This window comes from Misgurnus anguillicaudatus, chromosome 2, assembly GCF_027580225.2.
Source record: "Misgurnus anguillicaudatus chromosome 2, ASM2758022v2, whole genome shotgun sequence".
Taxonomy (NCBI): Eukaryota; Metazoa; Chordata; class Actinopteri; order Cypriniformes; family Cobitidae; genus Misgurnus; species Misgurnus anguillicaudatus.
Window position 1 is genome coordinate 7722289 of NC_073338.2, and position 26424 is coordinate 7748712.

General features: G+C 39.4%; 1 protein-coding gene across 5 annotated transcripts in view; it reads right to left on the reverse strand.

Moving 5' to 3' along the window:
* Window positions 1-906: 906 nt before the first annotated feature.
* LOC129441600 (macrophage mannose receptor 1-like) overlaps window positions 907-26424 on the reverse strand; it is a 329376-nt gene continuing 303858 nt past the window's right edge. For 3 of the 5 annotated variants that reach the window (XM_073872213.1, XM_073872214.1, XM_073872217.1), the window contains 4 exons: window positions 3403-3765; window positions 2974-3306; window positions 2789-2883; window positions 907-1513 (listed from right to left, as the gene is read on the reverse strand). In XM_073872213.1, the coding sequence (XP_073728314.1) occupies window positions 1382-1513; window positions 2789-2883; window positions 2974-3306; window positions 3403-3765 (923 nt within the window). In that variant the 3' untranslated portion in view covers window positions 907-1381. Of the gene's footprint in view, window positions 1514-2788; window positions 2884-2973; window positions 3307-3402; window positions 3766-3843; window positions 4837-26424 lie in introns of those variants that run through there. The other 2 variants (XM_073872228.1, XM_073872232.1) reach the window with 2 other exon arrangements.

The following is a 26424-nucleotide window of genomic DNA, read 5'->3' on the forward strand; positions in this document are numbered from 1 at the left end:
CAACTTTGGTTTAGTTTCGATGAAGGGGTACTTGAGCCTTACTGATAGGGCTGTGGGGGTACTTAGGGCTAAAAAGGTTGGGAACCAATGAACTATATTAGTAACAGTATGTTCTTATTACAGCATTTCATGCAATATTTTGCAGTTTCACCATATTTACATTAAGTACTTACAGCCGTAGACTAGTAGACCAATGTGTCTTACAAGCGAGGAGTACGTCCATAATTCGTTCCAATCCATTCCAACAAAAATCTTTTAGGTCACTTTGCAGTGTCAGTCTATGTAGATATGTTGTTTTAATTGATTGACGCGTTAGAATTCTAGAATGATAGTTTTACAGCGTTTTGTGTTGACTTTACGTCCCGAAGGCAGTCGCTCTACGCATCTTCAACAAGCTTGTATGACGAAGAACACAGAAATGCGGATGACATCACAGTAGCGCGAGAGCCGTTCGAAAGCAGACTTCCTTATGGCTTCTCGATTCACTCTCGTGATACTTTGATGTCACCTGCCTGCCTGTCGGTTTTAGCAGCGCAGCATGAACTCAAACAAATCTAATGTCTGGGATACATGTTTGGATGACGGCGAAGGGCGCGTCTTCAAACAACGCGCGCATACCCCCCCTCCCCCCAAAAATGTTTTCATCGAATCTACATGATTCACGTGGGTCACCTTTTTTGGATACAAAACGGCGAATTTCGACGAAAGGTGAGGGATTTTCATGCCTGTTATATTGATAGACACAACGTGTAAGGTTCATAACTCTTTGTTGAACACAGATCTTATTTTTTGCGATTTTCCAAAAGTCTTTGGGGAAAATGAATGGCTTTTCGATCGAGGGAACCCATGCGTTGCTTACTTCTGGGTTGGCCTACAAAGTGACGTCATAACTTCGGCATTCTATAGTTATGATGTTTATTTAAATACAGCAGAGACATAAAAATAACAATATAACGGCAACCAAACACCTCACAATAATATTCTGTGCAGCCATGTTTTCACAGCACAATACTGTAATATGATGTTTCAGGTTACAGTGTGTAAACAGTTAAAATACAACAGCTGTATGCTGGCAAATCTAGCTGCCAGTATTTAACTGCAATTTAACATTTGCCATTTTTTACAGTGCATCTTAACTAATCTAATAGTACATAAAGTAGTAAATGGCTACCTTTCTGATGCAGAATTCCTACTTCACTCTACTTTAAGTGCTGTAATTACAAAAAAGCAACGACTTTCCTAAGAAATTTGGTGAAAATTGTATGGTAATATTCTACTTAAAATATCATATCCTACTGCACACATCATTGCAAAGAGCAAATATCTTAATTTACTTCATATTTACTGTGTATGTTTTAAAGTTCACTGCATTCATTAAATATTAGTTTTTATCACACACATCTTTTGAAATCGTTTTAGGTTTGCTCTCCAGGTGAAACACCTCTCCACCTTCATCCATTAGCCAGCTTATTGTGCTGCGATTCTGCAGTCCGGCGCTCTTAAGCTTTTCACTTATCTTAAAGAGAAACAAGAAACATTCAAAGATATAGTTTCAGACTTTGAGGTCTATGTGATTATATCAATGTAGAAATATTTCATCAATGCAGCTAAAATGTGTGCGCAAACTGCAAAAAACATAATTCACCTATAAATCAGTTATGTGCAATGCAATTAATAATGTGACTACTGTTATACTTACTGTTGATCAATGATTTAATTTAATTGTTGAGTGTTTCCTTTACATGAATAGCAGCAAATTGCAGACTGTAACTTTAAATGATGATTTATGGGTTTAGGTACAAACATGAGCCTCATACACATTCCACCACTACAGGTCTGATATTGGATGTATCAACTAAACTGCTTCACAAAGCACATAAACAGGCATTTCACACAGTGCTTAACCCTGAGTTATCTTCATTCTAAATGCTGCTTATGAGCGTTTCAGACCTGTCATTCAGAAGTAGACTTATCTCTGAAATTAATTGCATTGTGAGCTAATCTTCCAAATATGATAAAGAGCATCACATTTTCGGCTGACGTCAGAGGTATTCAGGCCAATCACAACAAACAGATTAGCTGGCCAATTGGAGGACACTGCGCTTTTCAGAATGATGATCTTTGTACAAAATCTATGCGTAGGCAGGGCGGAGCAACAATAATGTACAATAGGTGGAAAAAAATTGTTTTGTAACCAAAACCATGCAAACACATTGTATTACTTCAAATACAAAAAATAATGTTGTTTTTTGCAACATAATAGGGGCAATTTAAAACAGCCAAAAGAGATTTAAGTTACGAAAGGTTTTGTCATTGATGCGGAAGGGTGCAACAAGCACTTATTTAAAGCGGCAGTTTGCTATTTTAATTCAGTCAGATTGACATTTTGCTTTTTTGATTTTTGACACTGCAAATATTCAAATAAAAACGTTAACTCGACGTTAATGTCAGATTATGAATACCCAGGGTTATCCCTTAACCCCTGGTTAAGTATGAACAGCCCTTGCGAAAATTAACTACGGTTTTACTACAGGTAAACTGTAATAAAACCATGGTTTTGCTAATGGTAATCAATACACCAAAATAATATGGTTATTACACTTTTACCACAAATAACATGGTTAATTTTTATAAGAGAGTGTGACATGTGAAAGATAACTCAGGATTCTGTTAACCTGAGGGTTTAGAATAAACCAGGGTTAACGATTTCAAGTGTGAAAAGCCCAAAATTGTTTGAATGTTCCAGAATCTAATGATGACACTAAACACTGTATTAAGGACAATGACATATCTGATTGAGAATGGCAGTCTGAAGTGAAGGGTCATTCAAATTGTATTTGTCATCAAAGGAAAAGATCAGTCTGACAGTTTGAACTTTTACATCTGTTAAAATACAGAAGATTATCTTTAAAATTAAAATACATAAATATCACAGATATTTATAATGCATTCAATGAAGTATTTTATTCTCACCATCATAACAGAAAAAAGGGTATGTTACATTACAGGAAGAATTAACCCATTTTCCAGTAACTCCTGACATGACAACACAGTCACCAGTTCCTGAACTCTGTAATGGGGGTCCTGCTACCCAGTTTCTGAAGGTGAAGTTGCATTGGTCAGACCACTGCCAAGAGTCTAAGAACAGACCGATCCAGACCGATGGTGCAGATCCAACAATGGCAAGTAGCTCGCTATTTTCCCGAGCACTGCGGACGGTGGCCAGATCAGTATAATACTGTCTGCAGTAACTCTGAGATTCCATCCAGGTTTTCATCACACTGAAAAGGATGTATTTAGTTGTTTCTGTTGAGAGATACAATAAAGGAATCAGGGCTCAGCTCTTCTTCTCCTGTTTATCAGGAACGTATTAAAAATTAAAATCAAGATTGTAATACTCACCATTGTAGCATACAAAATGTAAACGGCGATAGCATTGCCTTGTATACCAATTCCCATTATAGCTAAGCCCACATGAACTTGTAAGTTCATCAACTGGTGGGCTGTACCAGGTACTGTACTGAGAGAGTGTGTTTTCTCCATTTGACCAAACCCAGCTAGTCTGGTTCACCCCCTGCAGTCCAATCCACACTGATCCTCTGTACCCATTTGTTAAAAATATCATCCTGTTCACATCATCCATCGAGTCTACAGTAGCCAGATCAGTGTATCTCTCTCTACAGTAACTCTGAGCATCTGTCCATGTCATATTCTTATTTATATAGAAGTACTTTCGCTGAGAATCAGAAGTCCTGAAGAAAAGTCCTGTTAAAATAAATATGTTTAAATAAATGCATGTGCACACATATACTTGTGAAAACAGATTTAAATGATGACACCAACCTGACAGCAGAAGAGGCAGAAACAAACTCATGTTCATAACTCCTCGCTGATGTTTCACCATCACTGCACGCTGATCTGCTTTAATAAGAGAAATAATATCAAAAAGTCATCCCACATTTTCTTTCATTCATATTAGTCCTTTTTTAAAACTATTGACAGTCTCTGCTTTTCCCTAAGTGAAAAATATAAATTCTTACCTTATTGATCCTTTGAATTTTACACAGAGACAGCTACTGTGTTTTCAATCCTGTTGCTAATATTCAATCCTTTCATTTGATGCTGTTACAACTTGTTCAGAGGTAAATACTCCAAGATCATCCTCCTAATCTTTCTTAGATAATACTGCCTCTGTAAAAACCAAATGTTTAAGCATGCCGCAGAGTAAACATAAATGTACATTTTTAACAACAAGAAGACACTTTATAGTCAAATAGTTAATTTCCAGTGGCACCAGGATCGCTAGTCGCGGCCCTCATTTGTTTATTTAAATTCTAGTCAAAATGAGTGCTGTAGATGTCATCACATGATGTTGGTTCATCAGTTATGAGTTACAGTAGAAAACTAAATAATTTGTTCCTAAGCACGCTTTATTGCATTCCAGGCAACATTTTACAGTGAAGGCTGTATTTGTTGAGATTAGTTAATGCTTAAAGGCAGAGTAACACATTTTGAAAAATGCTAACGGTAGCCGCCCAGCATCGGCATCCAAAGTCACGCCTCTTTCATAACACATGAACACGCACAGATCAGACGGTCACATCTCATGTCTCATTCACCAGTGAGAAAACTTTGCAGTAGTGAATAACATTTCCAAAATAACCAACATAAACAACGTGTTTACATCAGAATTAGTTAAAGCACACTTTCGGTTGTGTAGACGTAGTAACTATATCGTTACGCTAATCCGTAAACTAACACAATTTCATAAGCAACACAATGTTTCATCAAAGTAGAATCTGAATCCATCTCAATACAAACATATCGCGTACCTACCTTACCAAAATAGACAGTGCAACAACCCTTTCAGACCCTTTGCCTCCTGCAGCTGTTTGCATCACTTGGTAAAGCAGTAGAGTTACCGATGTTAATTTGGGTTTTTGCTCTTGCTGATCCAGGCAGTTTTTGCTGTTGTTGTTATAAAAGATGTCTTTCGTTTTGTGGCTCCTGTGTTGTCAATTCAGCAGAAAAGTTTGCCATTCTCGCTGTTTACAGGCAGGAGGTGAGCGCACGTGAATGCGCCGATGACGTATGGTGTTTGTGTGGACTTGCTGCGCGGTGGGCATTCAAATTACGCTTACGTGTGAGGGACAAAAAAGGAAACGTCCGTTCGGACCGAAATCTATGATTGGTTGAACATTTTTTGGTCCTACGCCTTTTACAGATGACATAAATTTCTACAAATACATTTAAACAACTTAACACAGTGATTGCTATCAGGGTGTGAGGAGACTTTTAACCAGCATAACTAAAAATGTTTCAGGATCAAATCTGTTACCCTACCTTTAACTAACAATGAGCAATACTTCTACACCATTAATTTATATTAGTTCATGTTAATTTCAGCATTTGCTAATACATTATTAAAATCAAAAGTGATTGTTAACATTAGTTAATGCACATAAACCATTGTATTGAAATTATCAAAGACAAATAAATGACGAAAAACTTTATTAGCATGTTAAAAAATTCTTCTGGCATTATTAGTTAGGGGCCAAGCACTGAAGGTGCTGAGGCACCTATTGGAATTGTTAGTATTATTATTATTCTGCTTCTTAGCCATAGGCATCTATGGCAGCCCTATGAACCGTAAGTATGAAAATAATGAAATATGGCAAAGTTGTAGTGGTGGTCCTAAAAAGTAATGTGACCAAAAATAGGGTTTCTAGCACTAACTCTAAAGCACCACCAGTAGTGAAAAAATTCAGTGTTCTAATGGTTATAACTGCTAATTCGTTTGATCTATGAAATTCTACTTAGTACCCATGATTGCTATCGTTATGCTTATTGTTTTTAATACCTTACAGTAAGACTCCATCCATTACAGTAGCGGCCATTTTGAAATGTACAGTTTTCGTTTATTCGCTACTCCTTCTTCAAATTTGGTTCAATTGTTATGGTTCAATTGTTATTTTGGCACAGGTGATTTTTTGAGTGAGCCGCACAGAAGTGATTGAACAGAATTTTGATATTTATCTTTGTTCAGAAGTAATAAATGCGTACACTTAATGAGGTTGACGCAAAAGTAGTTCTGAGGCTGTATCTCAGTCAATCTTCGATCAATTGAAATGAAATTTGGCACACGTCATGTCAACCATAAACTTGAGGTCCCATGCTTAATTTGGTGACAGCGCGACCTATGGGTCATGAAATATGGAAAATTGCTTTTTTGCCGATAACTACTGAAATGTTTATCAGTTTATTTCCTTGGGTCATGCCGAATCTGTTGATATGTTGATATGATATGTCAGATTTGACCGAACCACCTGTCCGCCATTTCAAAATTTGTCATAAATTGTTATATCTTTTGAACTATTGGTCATATATGCGCAAAAATTGGTAGGGAGGTTCGAGCATGATGTCCTGAAGGTACTTGGGAAGTCAGAGTACAGCGCCAACTAGGGGTTATGAACTATAACGGTTTATATAGAACTGCTTATAACTTCTAAATGCTTTGTCTAATATTAATTCTTTGTGAAACTGGATTCACTGGTTTATGCCAATTGCAACGATACCTTATTCGTAATTTTCCATCATTCTGTTCAGGTGTTATGGTAAGGCATATGGTAAATGATTTTTTTCGCTACTACTTTTACAAATTTTGTTTATTTTATGCCAGTTTCTGCATGTGTAATGTTTGGAGCAATCCGCACAGACATGACTGAACAGAGTTTTTATATTCTTTTCTCTTTCTTTGAAATACCTCTCCAAAATTGACCGTGGTTGTGATGTATATTTGTCATAGTAAATTAATGTGACTTTATTAGGAGTGACCCCGAATAGTCGAAGATTCGATGCATCGATAGGAGAAGCCTGATTCGACTACCAATCTCACAGTTGAATCGTTGCAGATGTGTTATGAAATGAGGATCCTTTAATTTGGCCATATGGGTGCACACATTATCTGATTTCACATATAACAGCTTTCTCCCAATATATTAATATACAGCATATTATTATAATCCTGCAAAGAATATGTGAAGTAGCAGCTTTCGATAAATATTTTTAAAATGCGTTAATAAATCCTACAATCCCTGTGACAGGGCTACACGTCCAAAAAGAGGTTCCTATGTTAATAAACCATTGCCTTTTTGTTTATACATTTAAAAGACAAAGCTGGCAATTCTGGCTATACTTTCGTTCTTTTAATAATTTCTTTATTTTATTTTATTTTATTTTATTTATAAACCACTCTGGGTTATCTGATTTATCTATTTGGCTTGTGTTTTGTTTCCGTGCACTTGAGGCATTTTGCACATTTGTTCTGCACTTTGTTACTTCTGACCTTATTTTATTTAAAAAATGTATTTATTCTAAACGTAAATTCTGATCTATTTTAAGTCTGTACATTTTGGATTGCTTTTCGTTGTATAGATTTTGCACTATTGCGTGCTGGCCATGCTTGCGCATGCAATTTAGGCGAACGCGCTAGGTGATCTGCGTCTCATATTTAGGAGTTCATCAAATTAAACATTAAAAAACGGATGTTTTTCGGTGGGTAAAAGTTTTTAAAATGTATTTAAGACATAGTGGTTATCTTGTCAAAAGTTAAACTACAAAACATGTAAGCCGTTTCTTTAAATTTCGGTGATAAAACGGAAAATATCTGCACCGAACTTATATTTATGCCTGACACGACTGTCTTTCTTGTGATTTAATATTACGGTCGGTGTTCACTTTCAAATGATAGCAAAGAGATTCCTGAAATAAATAATATCATCAGGTCTTTTTTGTACCTAAAGTGAATACAGAGATGATCAAAGTCAAAGCAAGCAAGCAGGTATTTCTGTGCTAAATAATAACACGTAATGTGTTTATAAAATCATTAATTTCAGTGTTTTTCTTGTTATAAATTAACCCTCTGGGGTCTAAGGGCCCTGGAGAAGTTTTGACATGCACTGACATTTGTGCTTTTTTCAGTTGCTTAAAAACATGATAATGGCAAAAGTCTTATAACACTGTGTTCAGCACAAACTGGGCTACTATATTATATGATCAACATGTATGTACATGTTTGTATTTTGAGAGAAAAAGCTAAATTTTTAAGTGACTGATATAAGTAAAAAAAACCCATACTAAACATGTTTTCCCAAGACTTCAGATCTAGTAGTCTAGAGTTTTTTCTTTAAAATGATGTGAAAATCATTCTGCTTATTTACATAAGACAATAATATTGATTTACAATTTCAAAGTCACTTTTTGGTTAGGAAGGCAATATGCAAGGAGGCTGGAAGCTCTTGAATAGTCTGTGATTGACAGCTGAAAAACAAAACACTTGCATAATGAGCCTTTAGGCAGTAAGACGACGCCTTGTTACGTGTTTGTTTGTGAAAGCAACACAAAAGAAATGCCTTCCCATGCGTGATCCTGCGTTAAATAAACTTGCCGTGCAGAGATATACGCGAACAAACAGGGTTTTAGATGTGTTTAGATGCGTCTTAATACAAAAGTGCGTCAAATATGAGGCATTGTGTGTTTGTGTGTGCGTTTGGCCGTCAACCGCGTCTGACGGAAGCACAAAGAAAACATAAGCGCCTGGAGATAACTTGTATTTACAGGCGAGAGAGCATACTTTATAATTTTACCACAAAGCGCGTCAAATATGAGGCATCTTGTGTTTTTGTGTGCGTTTGGACCTCGATCCCATCACACTGACGAAGCACACACTCGCGTATTTTTGGAGATAACTTTATGCGCGAGTAAACAAGTAGATGTGATGTTTGCAATGGCACCTTTTATAAGAATACCACAAAACGCGTCAAATATGAGGCATCCCCTTACAAAAATGTTCTGTGGTAATCCTGTGGTATATCATGTGATAAAACATCACAGGTACCCAGGGCCGCATTAACACTGTAAGGGGCCCCTGGGCTTTACCCTTTTGTGTGGCCCTTCATCCACCAGAATTGCAGCCTACATTCACACAATCTTTATAACCACTAAGTGCAAGTTGTCAGGCTTTTATTTTGCTGGAATAAATGGAATAAAAAAATATTAAAACCATATCGGAGTGCCCACAATATACACAAATATCACTTCATAACATATGCACATAGTCCTAGCTAGAGGTGACCCAAATAGTCTAAGATTCAATGCTTTAACAGGAGAAGCCTGATTCGACTACTGCACAGTCAATCGTAGCAGATGTGTTATAAAATGAGGATCATTTAAAGGTGCAGTGTGTAAATTTTAGCAGCATCTAGTGGGGAGGTTGCGAATTGCAACCAACGGCTCAGTCCACTGCCCAACCCTTGCTTTTGAAATGCATTAAGAAGCTACAATAGCCACCACTGGACAAACATTTTATCGTTGGAGACAACTTAGTAAAAAAATTTGTCCGTTAAGGGCTTCTGTAGAAACATGGCAGCACAAAATGGCGACTTCCATTTAAGGGGACCCTCTGTGTTAATAGATAAAAACGTCTCATTCTAAGGTAATAAAAACATAACGTTTCATTTTAAAAGGTCTTTATACACCACTGATAATATAGTTTTGTATATTATTTAGCATTTCTTTCAAGAGATCCTTCTAAAAAATGACACACTGCACCTTTAATTTTGGCTGCATAAGAGTGCACATTATCTGATTTTACATTTAACAGCTTTCTCCCAATATAAAAAATATACATCCTATTATGATAATACTAAGTAAATAATATGTGAAAAAGTAGCTTTCAATAAATATTTTTAAAGTCTGTTCATAGCCTAAATCCCGTGACAGGGCTGCACGCCCATATCCAGAAACCATTGCAAAGTCTCTTTGTTTCTGCAATTAAAAAGACAAAACAGGCAATTCTATACTTTCGTTATTATAATAATTAATTTTAATATTTCCTTTTTTATTTAATTGATAGATTATTCAGTGTTATCTGATTAAACTATTTGTGGTTTGTGTTTTATTCCCCTGCGCATTGATGCATTTTGCACTCATGTTCTGCACCTTATTGACCTTATTTTGTTTTTATTTTTTATTAATTATAAAGGTAAATTCTGATCTAATTTAAGTTCTGTAAGTTTTGGATTGCTTTCCGTTGTGTCGATGTTGCGGTGTTGCATGCAATCACATTTAATTTAGCCGAACGCGCTAGGTGTTCTGCGTGATCATATTTAGGCGTTCATCAAACTAAACATCAAAAAAACGGATTTTTTCGACAAGTATAAGTTTTAAAATGTATTTAAAAAGGTTGCTCAACTTTTCAGAAGTTGAACTACAAAACAGGTATGCCGTTTTTTTTTTTTTAATTTCGGTGATGACACCAAAAATATCTCTACCGAATCTGACACAATTGTCTCTCTTGTGATTTAATATTATGGTCGGTGTTAACTTTCAAATGATAGAAAAGAGATTCTTGAAACACATGTTATAAGAATCATCAGGTGTTTCAAGTGAATACAGAGATGATCAAAGTGAAAGTAAGCAATCAGATATTTCTGTGCAAAATAATAAAGCATATATAGTGTCTATAAGATCATTAATTTCAGTGTTTTTTGTTTAAGGAATTGTATATAAAGCTTGTATTTTATAATTTACAGTAACAAATTATATGTAATTTCTCGTCTTTTATTTCCAAGATTTGCCAAGCTAAATCTCAAAATGAAATAAGATCGCTGAACTTAGCCGTGGCTTCCGAGGCAGAATCTAATTTGTTATTTTAGATTTAGTTATCAAACATGTTTTGTGTAATATCTTTGTGTGCTGTTCTGTACATCTTGGCTTTAAAATGTTATGAGGAATCATTTAATGAATGTTTATATACACGTTGTCTTTCATATTAAGATAAAAACGCGTCCTCAGTTTCGTCTTTGTTCATCACTTGAAAGGCACTTGTGGTCACTTTATAAGAAAGCTGTCTGTGTTGCCTTCAGAAATGCAATAATGGATATTTCAGACAGAAATTTTAAAAAGCTCACTAATGACTGCAGGGTAGCCTACAGTAAGTGAGAGATGTTCTTGCGCAGGAACTGCATTCACGCACGGACATTCAAAGCAAAGCGATTAAGCATAATTTTAAAGGAAGTATCAACTTTTTTATAAAATGCGGTTGTTATTTTTTTCCGGCATCTCGGGGCCCTTCCCAGCCCGAGGCCCTGGGCTTAAGCCCAGGTAAGCCCATGCATTAATGCGGCCCTGCAGGTACCACACAAAACTGGTGTGGTAATTGTGTAGTGTTTTGTAGTTCTTTGGGTAACTTTACCACAGGATTTTGTTGTAACGTATAATATTCCTGCAGTATTCTTGTGGGATTGTGTGGTATTCATTTCATATTTCTGTGGTATTTACCACAGGATTTTGCTATATAATATTCTTGTGGTATTCCTGTAATATTCTTGTGGTATGACTTTCATATTTCTATAGTATTTACCACAGGTATTATGTTGTTTTTTGGGACACTTTACCACAGGATTTTGTTGTACCGTCTGTAATATTCTTATGGTATTACTTTCATATTTCTATAGTATTTACCACAGGATTTTGTTATATAATATTCTTGCGGTATTCCTGTAATATTCTTATGGTATTACTTTCATATTTCTGTTTACCACAGCATTTTGTTTTAATGTAATATTCCTGCAGTATTCTTGTGGGATTGTGTCATGGGCGTAGATTTAGTATGGGACGCTAGGGACATGTCCCTAGCAATATTCAGGGAAGACTGAATTGTCCCTAGCAATAATTTCGACCAAACAATTAATCTGTATTTATATATAACCACTGATGTCCGTCATATTCTTGTGTTTTCTATTTTTTAATTATTATATTTTTTTCAGGAATCATTTAAATGAGATTAGAAATCTTTTGCAATCCCGTTCTGTAAAAATGACGCTCTATGTGGTACACAAACGGTTAACAGCTTTCGTTCTCTGCAATGCCCGTCTCCGTAACTCACATCGCTAATATGATTGGCTTTGCATTTCTTTAGTCCCGCCTCTCTACTCACATTGCTAATATGATTGGATAAGCATTTCTTGAGTCCCGCCTCTCTAACTTACATCACTTTGATGGGCTTGTCTTTACTCGCTACGGGTGTGATAGGATGGTTTTACTTTGGACAACGCGCCAAAGTTCACTCAAAAAGACGCGCGTGATTATTCGGGATACAGGTAAGTGAGGAAGAAAGTATTATTATACCCACTGTAACTGTTTCATGCACAAAATACGGAACAAGTTGTGTCACCTAATGATTCAAGGACAGTGTTTTCACCAATGCACGACAATCCCATGTTAACCTGAGGAGTTGCAAACTTTTGTCAACCTTTTATAAATGGGGTAGCAAGGTTATTTAGGGGGTCCCTAATCCATGAAAGAAAATAACCCCAACATGGTAAAAACATAAATTCATGTCATGATTGCTGAACACTTTACATTACTGCACTGTGGTGACTACCTGCACAGATGTAGACATAATGTAAGGTTGCATTTTAAACTTAAACTATTTTTTTCCACACTGATTAACTGTCTGTTAATGAAAAGAAGATTTAATGTGAACTACAGAAACATTAATAATAAACGTTGTTCAGGAAACAGCATGATATACATACCTACTTTAACACTGGGATTTTTTGGCAAAATTAAATTAAGAATGAAATATTAATTGCATATTCTTCATTGTTATAAAGTAAATATGGATTCATATATGTTACAGTGTGATTTTCTCACTGAGTAAAGTGCATACTGAGTTGTCTGTTGTTTATGTCAAGTAAACGGTGATAAACAGTTTTTGCAATGCGACCATTTTATTTATGTCCCCACCAATGCCAGAATCAAACCTACGCCCTTGGATTGTGTGGTATTACTTTCATATTTCTGCTGTAATTACCACAGGATTCTGTTATATAATATTCTTGCAGTATTCCTGTAATTTTCTTGTCGTATTACTTTGATTTTTCTGTAGTATTTACCACAGGATTTTGTTGAAAAGTGTATAATATTCCTGCAGTATTCCTGTAATATTCTTATGGTAGCCTATTACTTTCATATTTCTGCGGTATTTCATCTTTTACCCTGGCTGTGAATTAATGTAAGAAAAATGCAAGAATTAGTGCAAAACGTCTGTGGATTTTATTAAACAAACACCGTAAAATCACTTATTAGAAAATAGAGGCAACGGTTTCTTTAGTGAATATCTGGTCCTTCTGCTTTCCCCATTCATGCCCTCGGTCATTGCAGATGCTGTGTCCTGGTTCCTTTTGCAGGGGTGCAAACTCCTCAGGGGTGAAAAAGGTGACAAAGATGCAATTGCTAATTATATATATATATATATATATATATATATATATATATATATATATATATATATATATATATATATATATATATATATATATATATAAATTTGTATTTTAATAGTTTTATTAATTATTTATTAATTGTAAATCTTATTAATTTGAGCGTTTACTAATACATTTTTTTCAATCAAATTTGAAACTGTTAACCACAAACTAACATCAATTACTGTAATGACATAAACAAGAATTAATAAATGCTTACAATTTATTGTTCATCGTTTGATCATAATGCATTTACTAATGTGAACAAATACAAAGTGTTTAGTGTTACAGAAACGTATTAAAAAAATAAACTTAGTATTTCCTATTATTCAGTAAACAAACATAAACAAACAATTCAGGGTTTGTTCTGTTCACAGTAGGGCTGTCGCGGTAACCGCATTACCGCATTACAGCATGATCGCGCTACTGACAAGCCCAACCGCATGGAAAAAAGCAACCGCGCCTTTCACGTTAAATTCATGCCGCCTTGTTTTTCACGTCATACAGTACATGTATAAAAAAGGCCAAATAGATTGTCAAGAGTTAAGAGAGTAGGCCAATTTGTTTTTCGTGAATTTCAATTAAAAATTTAATACTTCATATTTCGTTAAATCATACAGTGAATGTGTGAAAAAGTAAAACTGAGATGACAGAATAACTGTGGCGTACGTTGTCTGCCTCTAGATGCAGTTTTAAAGATTAAAATTACTTTAATATAACTGATAAACACAAATAACGCCAAAATATAAATGGTTGCTTACCAGCATTAAAACCTCATTAAAAAAGACCTTTATAGGTTTTTTCTTTGTGTATCTGCAGCGTCCGCTCCGTGGATGCAGCCAATAACGCTGCGGTTGCTTTTGTGAACTGAATGCACACTTGACTTTCACATAGACATTTAGATATGCAAGTTTTTCATCAACAGTATCTGCGTGAAACATTGATGATCATCTGCCGACTCGACTGTTTCATCCCAGCATCCTCTATACACGGAGAGTTTGCTTTATTAACGGTTTTTCGTTCGCTCCGCGTGAGCTAAACGTTTCCGCTTTTTACTTTTTACTCGCATATATTTCTACATATTTTCGACAAAGGAAGACACAAGATATAATGTAAGTTATTATAGATAGCATTTAAGCTTGTTCTGAAATGATGACAAAAAATGACCTCTCCAGCTTAATTTAGCCAAAATAATGATACATTCGTTTTCATACTTTAGCCTATATAGACACGTTAATTTATCTACTAATGTATTATTAAAATACCCTAAATTATTATGCATTGCCTTCTGTATTTCATTCGTTTTGTACATTTACAGGTGCACAAATACTGGCTAATTTTAATATTTCTTTAAGACACTGCTGTGTTCTGTATTGACGCTCTGTTAATTTGTGCTTAACAAGCCTAAATGATGTTCTTCAATTTATTTTTGTTTTCTCAAAAATATATTTAGCTGTAGTATAGCTTGTGTTAATCTTTTTATAAGGGGAAATACATGTAGCCTACCCTTCTACATTAGTTAACCTCATTGTTCTGGATTTAAAAAAGTAATTTTATTTTAGTAAATGAAGGTGGTAACCGCGACAGCCCTAGTTCACAGTCATAGCTATATTAATACAGTATGAATATGAACCCTGAACGAGCAACTCGAATTCAATTCCTATACAATTCGATATACAAATAGTATTAAAGGTAGAAAAGTGATTTAGTTAAGAGCAGTGATAGATTTTCTCTCAATGCCGTTTTATTAATACGACAGGAGCAAAATTAGGTAAACAGGTTGCTGGAACTCAGGCATACAGTGTCCAATCTCTCCTAAACTTCACATGATTGCTGGCAACAGGAAGTGACATGTTTACAGTGATTATACAATGTCCAATCTTTCCCTAACTTCACATGATTGATAAGAGTCTTGGACTGAACACATCTACATGCCACTAGTCAGTTATGGTCACAGCGCCAGCAGCTGGAAACAGGAAGTGACATGTTTACAATGATTATGCAATGTCGGATTTGTCGCAAACTTCACATGATTGATAAGAGTCCTGGACTGAACACATCTACATGCCAATAGTCAGTTATGGTTATAGCGCCATGTTTACAATGATCGTTGGTGACTATATTTAGTCAAACTTTTCATTGACGAAAGCAACACTAGTTCTGGCATGCCAAAGTTTGACGTTTCGCTATGAAACAGGTTGCTGGAACTCAGGCATACAGTGTCCAATCTGTGATAAACTTCACATGATTTCTGTAAACAGGAAGTGACATGTTTACAGTGATTATACAATGTCCAATCTTTCCCTAACTTCTCTTGATTGATAAGAGTCAAACTTTTCATTGACGAAAGCAACACTAGTTCTGGCATGCCAAAGTTTGACGTTTCGCTATGAAACGGGTTACTGGAACTCAGGCATACAACGTCCAATCTGTCTGAAACTTCACATGATTGCTGGCAACAGGAAGTGACATGTTTTCAGTGATTATACAATGTCCAATCTTTCCCTAACTTTACATGATTGATAAGAGTCTTGGACTGAACACATCTACATGCCACTAGTCAGTTATGGTCACAGCGCCAGCAGCTGGAAACAAGAAGTGACATGTTTTACACTGATTATACAATGTCTGATTTGTCCCAAACTTTACATGATTGATAAGAGTCCTGGACTGAACACATCTACATGCCAATAGTCAGTTATGGTTATAGCGCCATCAGCTGGCAACAAGAAGTGACATGTTTTACACTGATTATACAATGTCTGATTTGTCCCAAACTTTACATGATTGATAAGAGTCCTGGACTGAACACATCTACATGCCAATAGTCAGTTATGGTTATAGCGCCACCAGCTGGAAACAGGAAGTGACATGTTTTACACTGATTATACAATGTCGGATTTGTCCCAAACTTAACATGATTGATAAGAGTCCTGTACCGAACAAATCTGCATGTCAATAATCACTTATGGTTGTAGGGCCACTAGCTGGCAACAGGAAGTGAAGTTTTTTTACTGATTTTTTAATGTTCGATCTACCCCACACTTTACATAATTAATAAGCACTGAACACTTCTACATGGCAATATTAAGTTACCGTCATAGCACCACCAGCTGGAAACAGGAACTGACATTGTTTTACACGGATTATGCAATGTCCAATTTGCCTCTCTTCAAATGATTGATAAGAGTCCTGGACTGAACACATCAACATGGCAATATTCAGTTACAGTCATAGCGTCACCTACTGGCATCATGAACAGGCATGTTTTACATTATCTTAACAACCTGATCTCACGAATTTCCGTGGCATAGTCACGGAATTTTGTGCTCATTTTTCCGTGACATTCTCACGGATCTCCGCATATTTCCGTGGCCCTGCCACGGACTTTCTTTTCCGTGGCATTCTCACGGATTGGTTACTCAACTGTTTTGTCCTATTTTCTTACCATTGTCGCTTCGGTTTAGGGTTAGATTTACATAAAATGACATCCCTACCCAAACCCAACTCTTACCCCAATGCCAGGTGACAATTGATTAAAGTTTAGAAAATATAAAAGAATACATCAGAAAAAATTGTATAAACCAATACTTACAGTGACAAAGTAACGCAAGCACCAAATCTAACCCTAAACCGAAGCGACAATGGTTTGAAAATAGGAAAAAGCAGTTGAGTAACCAATCCGTGAGAATGCCACGGAAAAGAAAGTCCGTGGCAGGGCCACGGAAATATGCGGAGATCCGTGAGAATGTCACGGAAAAATGAGCACAAAATTCCGTGACTATCCCACGGAACTTTGTGAGATCATGTTGTATCTTAAACATCTGTGCTTTAAACATTTAAGACTCTAGGACTGAAGGCATTTATGTACACTATTCAGTTTTAGTTATTGCACCTCCTGCTGCAAAATAACATTGCCCTATTCCTCCTATATTTACCCACTTAAATGCATATCCCCTCACTATTCACTGCTTTTCTAAGGCCATCGTCTGGCGGTGGCCATCAGTGCGCGGGCCCTTTCATCGCTGCTTGCAGCTTTAATTGGAATTGTAATTCTGGATCCTGTTTTGACATCAATTCAAATTCAAGAATTGAACTGGAATTCAGGAGTCATTCAAGAATTGAACTGGAATTCAGGAGTCATTGTTAATTCAATTCATAATTGTGCACAAGCCTGCACGAAGTGCTGTGAAAATGCTGATCTTCCGGCGCACCAAGAGGATAATCGTAATCTGGAAAACGCAGATGCAGACCTTGTACCGGTGCCGAAGGTCCTTAAAGTTCCCTTAACTCTTTCACCGCCAGCGTTTTAAAAAAAAAGTTGCCAGCCAGCGCCAGCGTTTTTCATGATTTTCACCAAAGTTTAATGCCTTCCAGAAAATGTTCTTCTTTGAAAATATAAACATACAATATACCAAATCAAAGAACAGACCCTCTGCTTTCAAACAAAAAAAACGTTTCTTCCTACCTTCAGTGGTTCTTTTGTAATCAGCTTTTGAATATGGGTAGGTTTCTCACATTTTGAGCAAAAAGCAGAGATAATTCAATTTTTGTGACGGACTTTTCATAGCGATCCCATTAAGAGCGATCTTTAAAACAGACACGGACATGCAGAAGCTTGGCAGAGGGCAATACTTCCAGGTTTAAAAAGTTGCGAAAGTGCGCCACCTGGTGGATAATAGCGGTATTGCGGAAAGACGAAAAATCTCGTCATTGGCGGGGAAGCGTTTTCTCTTAATTGACGAGATATCTCGTCAATGGCAGGGAAAGAGTTAAGTGAAGGTTTACACATCTGAGCTTTACCTTGTTGCAGACGTGGATTATTGTCTTTCTGCACATGAGGCTCGGAATGTGGTGTGATCCACTTAGTCTCTGGACGCACAGGCCAGAAACTCAGAACTTGTAGTCGATCTGGTTCAGTCTCTGTTGTGAAACTCAGAACGAGGAGCTGTTAAATCTCAAGGAGAGATTCAGAAACTTAGTTTGTTTTTTAATGATCTGGTATTGTCTCTCTCAGACAAGAAGTTGGGTGCTCTGTTTCAGTCTCTTAGCACATGGCCAAAGCTTCCGAACGATGGGGTTTGCCCTGTTGCAATCTCTAGCACTCAGGCTGGGGAATCAGAACTTAGTGGCACTGCATTTTGACGTGTTTTCTCCTCACCAAAGCAGAAACAACTTAAAATACATTTGAAACTGTAAAGGGTCTTGTTTAATTTGTGTACATTCACAATAACAACAAATCTTTGTGCGTTTGTCAAATAAAGAAAATAAACAGGGTGCGCATTCAGACATCTATGCATTCGCTCCCAGCTGTCTCTCAAAACATGTTACAAAAATCAATTGAATACTCATCACACAAACATACTACACATATCCAAAGAAAGCCTGAACGCCAGCGTTTTTAAAAAAAGTTGCCAGGGCCAGCATTTTTCATGATTTTCACAAAAGTTTAATGCCTTCCAGAAAATGTTCATCTTTAAATATATAAACAAACAATATATCAGGTGAAAGAACAGACCCTCTGCTTTAAAAAAAAAACACGTTTCATCCTACCTTCATTAGTTCTCTTGTAATCACCTCTCAAACATGGGTAGGTTTCTTCAAAAACACCCAATTATGAGCAAAAAGCTGAGATAATTCCATTTTCGCCGCCATTGACGAGATAAACAAACAATTTATAATCAATAACAAATAATATTTTACTGTCATGTATCCTTCATGGCAACTTTTAGTAAGGATGTTTTAAGTGTGCTTTAATATGATTCCATACATTGCGCTATACACACAGGACTCCATTGTTTACGCATGACGAGATGCGAATACTTGTGGACATGGACAGGATGCCATGAGAGATGTTTATTTAAAACCATTTATACGCACTCACAGAAAACACACATGAGCGGCCAGTGGCTCAACCACCTGCGTTTTGCTGACAACATAGTTCTCATCTGGGAATCAGTGGCAGACGTGCAGCTGCGACTCGACCAGCTTGACCATGCTGGTGCAGCGGTTGGCCCAGGCTGCCAAGGACACAGTGGCCAAAAGGAGATTGAGCAGATATGTCTACATCGGACAGGAGGAGCTAACTGCTGAGCACAAGAACAGCCATGAGCTGTCACATCGACAGAGAGCCGCCTGGGTCAGCTGCGCGTCTACAGCAGAGGTGGTCACTAACACGGCCGATGCCGCCCTACGCGCACACCTGTTCAAAAGCACTGTCCTACTGGCCATGCTCTACGGGGCCGAGACCTGGGCGTTGACTGCTGGTGATAAGAAGCTGGCAGTGAACGGATGCGCCCTTGAGCGTGAATGGTCGGCATCAAAAGGACAGATCACATCAGCAACAAGCAACTGAGGGAGATGAGCAAGGTCAAGGATGCTGTCAACCAGGTCGAACAGGCAAAAAGCGCTGGGCCGGACATGTGGCCAGGAGTTCGGAGAGGCGATGGACATGGGCTGTGACCGAATGGCTGCCACTCGACATCAAAAGAAGGCTTGGCCGCCCTGCAACCAGATGGCGGGACTCACTCAGACAAGACATTGGCAGAGACTGGATAGGTCTGGCCAGGGACCGAAAAGCCTGGAGAAGTTGTTGTGGCCTGCGTCGAAAGACTGAAATACAGGCCGATTGAAAAGACAAACACACATGTTACTCACATATTATTATAGCACAGTTTGTGTGGAAAAAAGGAACTTTTATAACTTTTAGAAAAGGAGGAGTTTGCATATTGGTGCTTTCCTGATGCAGAACCATGATTGGCTGTTGATGTCAGAAGGAGCCTCCAGAATGTGGCCCACTTTTCATCACTGTGAGGAATTTATTTGCATAGCATAATGTACAGAGTTTAACTTTTTCTTTAGAATTTAATCAATGCATTTTCCACTTACCAAACCCTTTCTGAAATACCATTGTCATTATCCTGAATAGAGATGGGACGATTACCGGTTTCACGATTAACCATGATAAAATGTCCTGACGGTTAGCATTATCATTTAAAATTTAATTATCAATACAACCGTGTTTGATTACCGGGATTTTGAAAACTCGCGGTAAATCCTGTCCAGACAGAATCAGCTTGATGCAGGCGCGTGCATGCAACATTGGTTTTTGCACGAGAAGCCGTGGCGGAAGGCAGTAACAGGTGCACTGTGTTTTAATGCATTGTTTATGTGTGCATTTGATGTTCTTATTTAAGGTACTGTTCATTAAAACAGGTTCATACATCTCAGGACTCCATGTTAATGTTCATTTAATGCAGGGGTGTCCAATACGACCAGTCGATCGCAAATGCAATGCCGGTAGATCGCACATAAGTTAATAACTGTGTATGCTGCTCCACGCCTCCACGAGCTTCGAAAAACAAAGCACTAAATTGGCAGTATGGTCTTAGAAACAAGTCTTTTTGAGTTGCTGCGCAAGTGTGTTTTTATAAATCTTATGCCTGCCCGCTGCAGCGGGGTCGTCTAACTTCTGAAATTTGGGTGCACATTCTTGCCTTCATGCAGGAGTTGATCCACACGCACGGTGTATGCTTCTGAGAGAGATGCTTCTGATAATGTTGTCATTTTCTAGTTTAGTGTAGTCAGAAGGATAAATGTTTTATGAACTTTCATAATAAAACTGACCCGAGTTCACCTAAACATATTAGACACTGGTCATGTGATCAACTCCCCCTAGTGGTGAACCATCGGATTTTCAAAACGTTTCGAAACAGTTATGACGTAATGAAGCCTCATTTGCTAAAATCACGTGACTTTGGCCAGTTTGAAACAAGTTCCGAACCAGTGATTCGAAACAAATGATTCGTAAATGTTTCGAAGCCTCACGAAGCAGTGTTTCGAAAACGACCATCACTAATCACGATATGAAATTTTCTAACCGTCCCATCCCTAATCCTGAATGAAAAAAAAGTATAAACTGTCAGGATCCTGTCTGGACCCTTTCTTGTCATAGTTTGTAGCTCCTTGTGACAGGGTTCTGGCAGTACCATGTTTTATGTTAAAGCATGTGGCTTTATTTATCAGGCCATGTGCTTTGCTTTGCTTGTCTAGTCTATCACCCCACCCCCTCATCTCCTCGTTAATTACCTCATTATTGTTGATTCATGTCACCTGTTCCCTTCCTCAATTTGCTCCCCTGTCCCTGCTGAAAAAACCAGCATGGACCAGCATGGGAATTATGCTGGTCTATGCTGGTGGTTACAGCATACCAGCACCAAAACACAACATATGCTGGTATGACCAGCATGGGATGCTGGTGCTAATGCTGGTTTAGCTGGTCGTAATGCTGGTTTAGCTGGTGCTGATGCTGGTTTAGCTGGTTATCACTAGAAAACCAGCACCAAAACACAACATATGCTGGTCTTGCTGGTATGCTGGTTTTTTCAGCAGGGGTGCTCGTTCGTTTTGTATCTTTCATGTGAGTAGTCCTTTACTCAAATCTAGAAGTCAAGTCAGTTGTCAAATTTATTGTTTAGTTTCTTTATTGTCTTATTGCCACGTTTATGTTGTTTTGCCCCCTTGTGGGATTTGTTTTCCTTTTTGTCAAAATAAAAGTTGTCTTATTGCCAAGTTTATGTTGTTTTGCCCCCTTGTGGGTTTTGTTTTGCTTTTTGTCAAAATAAAAGTTTTTTTTAAACTGTCTGTGCCTGTGTTTTATGCACAGCTTGTGCGTGTACTATGGCATTTGGTCAGTAGGAAGTCCTTATCAATCTAAAATCATTACGAGTTGGAGTCGTTTATAACGTGCATTTAAAAAAGCAACACTCGTTAAACAAAATCATTCAAAATATTCTTTATTATCATGAAAATACCTGAAACAATTTGAAGAACAGCAACATAAATATTCCTGTAGACATTTCCTGGAATAGTGTTTGTAATGCTACTTCTGTGGCACAGAGGGAGTTTCTGCACTAGAGCGCCCTCTAGGTTTGAGATGTTCTGGGATTTCACCATAATTCATTCAAATTTATTCATTGAGAAAATGCACATTTGCATGGTTAATCGTTACACCCCTACTTTGAAGCAGCAGTTACAGCCTCAGGTATTTTTGGGTGTGATGCATCAAGCTATGCAACACCTGGATTTGTTTGTAACCAAACCGATCAGAAGCACCATTCACTTCCATAGTATTCTTTTATCCTGCTAAGTGAATAGTGCTTCTGGTCAGTTTGGTTACAGACATTCCTCAAAATATCTTTGTGTTCATCAGAACACTTTAAGGTGTAGAAACATCAAGACCAATAGGAGACACCTGAGCTAAATTCCAGGTATTGTTGCAAAGGGTCTAAATATGTATAATGTAAAAATTATATTTCAGTTTTTCTTTTTTCATACATTTGCAAATGTTTTTTAAAAAATCAATTTTTTTGAGAAAAAATTTAAACAATTGCAGTAACATGCAACAACATAACAAAATTGAAAAGTGAACGGGGTCTAAATACTTTCTGAATGCACTGTAGATGATCTTGGTTGAAGCTCATTGTCACATTTGTAAACCCAACCGCTTTCTCTCTTCATCAAGCAGCTATGATATGTTTCAAGTCAGACCATTAAAGAACACGCATCTTGCCCTGATGTGCATTAACATTTTTTTATACATGGGCTAAAAAACAACACATTTTTGACAACGAAATAACATGTGGTTCTATTTCATCCCTACTGACCGCCAGAGGCGGTGCTTAAGCACTGAGTGATCCATCTCGCGCATGCGCGGGTCGAGTGTTTGTGCCAGCGGGGTCGCCCGTGACCCCTGATGCCTGCGGAGGGTCTGTGGCTTCCGGTGACGTCGGAGGATCTGTTCCTTTTCATCTTCTCGCTTCGCAGGTTGTTTTTTCCGCGCTAGCAAAAGACTTCAGGATATTGTGTTTCATTCGTTGCTGGTGGCCTTGTGACATTTTATTGTCGGAGCAGCGAGTTGCTCGCCCTCCAAAGGCCGCAACGAAATCTACCGACAGGTGAGTTACAAACTTTTTATATAACTGCTCGTTTGGTGCATTTGTTGGTGACGGCTGTGTTTTCGCTCCCTCTCCCGACATTTGTAATCTAACGTTAACAGTTACCTTTATATTATTGATTCATCTGCGATTTATTGTTGTAACACGGACGAGTTTTTTTGGTTGATTGTTCAACTGCGCTCGTGTAGTTACTTTGTGCCAACTCGGTTGTGCCGGTTTATTTTGTTAAACGTCTTTTTGCGCTTTAACTGCGCTTTTTGTATTTAGTACCAACTCGGTTGTGTCGGTTTTTTGTTAAACGTTCGGCGCTTAACTGCGCTTGTGTATTCGTGCCAACTCGGTTGTGCCAGCTTTTTGTTAATCGTTCGGCGCTTAACTGCGCTTTGTGTATTTTGCAACAACTCGGTTGTGCCAGTTTTTTGTTAATCGTTTCGGCGCTTAACGGCGCTTTGTGTATTCGTGCCAACTCGGTTGTGCCGGTTTTTGTTAATAGCGCTTACCCTTAACTGGCTTCACAACGTTTGCGGTGACGGTTGTGCTTTCGCTCCCGGCACCGGTACTGCGTTTAGTGTCTTATTTTTTCGTTACCCTAAGCTGGTGAAGGCAGTGCTTTCGTTCCCGTTACCAGCATATTTGTACCTCAGTGACTAGATTGGTGGCAGTGTTCCCGCCGAAGCTAATATTTTTTCTTTTTTGCTACATTTGTTGGTGAAGGTTGTGCTTTCGCTCCCTCTCCCGGCATCTGTACTGCATTCTGTGTCTATTTTTTCGTTGGGATAGTTTACCCTTAGCTGGTGAAGGTAGTGTTTTCGCTCCCGCTCCCAGCATAGGTGTGCCCCTGTGACTAATTGGTGGCAGCGTTTCCGCCGAGGCTACCTTTTTTCTCAGTTGCCAGCATGGTTGGCAACCACTCCTGCTCGGCCTGTATGGCTCCTCTGCAGCTTGAGGATGGCCATGATTTATGTCCCTCATGTCTTGGCTTCGAACATTTAAAGGAGGGTCTTTCTGACGACCCCTGCATGAACTGCGGTATCATGCCTCGGGCAGTGAGGGCAGCTAGACTGGCTGAGGTGGAGCAACTGTTGGGCTCTACTTTGTCGATTGGACATTTGACCCCAGCCCAGCGACTGGTTCCAGATCACTCTGGGCAGTCTAAACGTCGGGCTGCTGAGGCTGCAGGCCCCACTCCTGCAAAAAAGGCTAAGGGACCCCAGCTTGCCTCTAAAGTGGACCAACTAACAGCGGAGCTCAATACTATGAAGTCCCTCTTCCTGGCTTTCCAGTCCGGTACTGGAGCAGAGCCGCCAGATGATTTTGTCCCCTCGGCAGCCTCCTTGGAGTCGGAGGACGATGTGCTTTCCATGGCAGCGTCAGCTGGCCAGTTAAATGAATATGAGCCAGAGGTACTTCCACAGATGGAAGCCTCCCAACCTTCTGGGGCCTGCTCCCGTTCTTCAACCCATAGCTCTACTGGTGGTGTTGAGGACTGCTCTATGGGAGCCATCATTCGTATGGCTCTTGCTCGTCTCCAGTTGGACGTCCCGCAAACTCAGCCGGCTCCGGCCAGTGCTTTTTTCAGGCGTGTCCCAGCCTCCGTCAGCTTTACTGCGCCCCCATCGGAGGAGTATTTGAGGGAGTTGCAGGCATGTTGGAGGGATTCTAGGGCCCTCTCTCATGCAACGTCCGATGGCCGGACCCTGGCAGCCATGCAGGACGCCCAGAAGTTCGGATTGGACCGCATGCCAGCAGTTGAGCCGACAATAGCGGCTCTTATCATCTCACCTGATGAGGCTTTGAGGCCGGATGCTAGGTGCCCTCGTCCCCAGTGCCGGGTTACAGATGACCTGCTCTGTAAGGCCTATGATGCAGCGGCCCGCATGGGACGCATCGGTAACTCCATGTCCCACCTGATGCTCGCTTTGTCAACTTCCCTGCAGGAGGCTGAGTTGGATGCCTCTGTCCACAATTTTAGCGATGCTTCACTACAGGCATTCGCATTGATGTCTAGGGAATTGGGGCGGTTGATGTCTACTCTTGTGCAGGCTCGCCGCCAGGTATGGTTGGCACAATCTCCTCTCACTGAGGCCTGTAGGAGAACCCTCCGCAGTGTTCCGGTGGAACCAGGGGAGCTGTTTGGTTCCGCAGCTCTGGAAGCGCTTGAGCGCACGGTCCAAGCCGGACGGACTCGACAGCAGCTGTCCGGGCTTCAAAGAAGCGTTCCGCCTCCTAGCAGGCCTAGAGGTCCTCCAGCTGCCCCACAGCGCAGCTCTCGTCCACAGGCTCACCCTAGGGGCTACCTAAGGTCTCTGCGCCCACGTCCACAGCCTGCTCAGCAGCAGGCACCGACCTTTCGGGTGCCTGACCGGCTGCCCTCAGGACAACCTCAGTCCTTTCCAACCCGTCGTGCCTCTGGAACCTGTAGAGGCCGGGGACCCCGGCGCTGAAGCCCGGGGGTCGGCCGTCGGCTGTTTTTCCCAGCAGCAGCTCAGCTATTGGGCTGCTTCCATCAGGGACCCATGGGTGCTCTCAACCTTAACCCACGGGTACAAACTTCAGTTCCGACGCCGGCCCCCAGCCCATGGCCGGGTCAAGATGACCATCATAAGCGACCCGGCAAAAGCCCAAGCCCTCACCCAGGAGTTGTCCGCCCTCCTGGACAAGGGCGCCATCGAGCCAGTAGATCCCCTATTGCACCCCGGGGGGTTCTACTCAACTTACTTTCTGGTAGCAAAGAAAGATGGCGGACTCCGTCCTATCCTCGACCTAAGGGGTCTCAACAGGTTCCTGAAGGTTCTGAGGTTCCACATGCTGACCACTGCAGAGGTTCTATGTACAATTGCCAAAGGAGAGTGGTTTACGTCAGTAGACCTGAAGGATGCCTACTTCCACATCCCTATAGCTCCACACCATCGGCAGTTTCTGCGGTTTGCCTTTCAAGGGCGTCATTTCCAGTTCCGAGTGCTCCCATTCGGTCTCTCCCTTTCCCCTCGGGTGTTCACCAGGTGTGTGACGGCAGCCCTCTCGCACTTGCAGTCGCAGGGCATGAAGATTCTCCCATATCTGGACGACTGGCTCATCTGTGCGCCATCCCAGTTTCAGGTGGCACTGGACACGTCGTGTCTTCTCTCTCATGTGGCCCG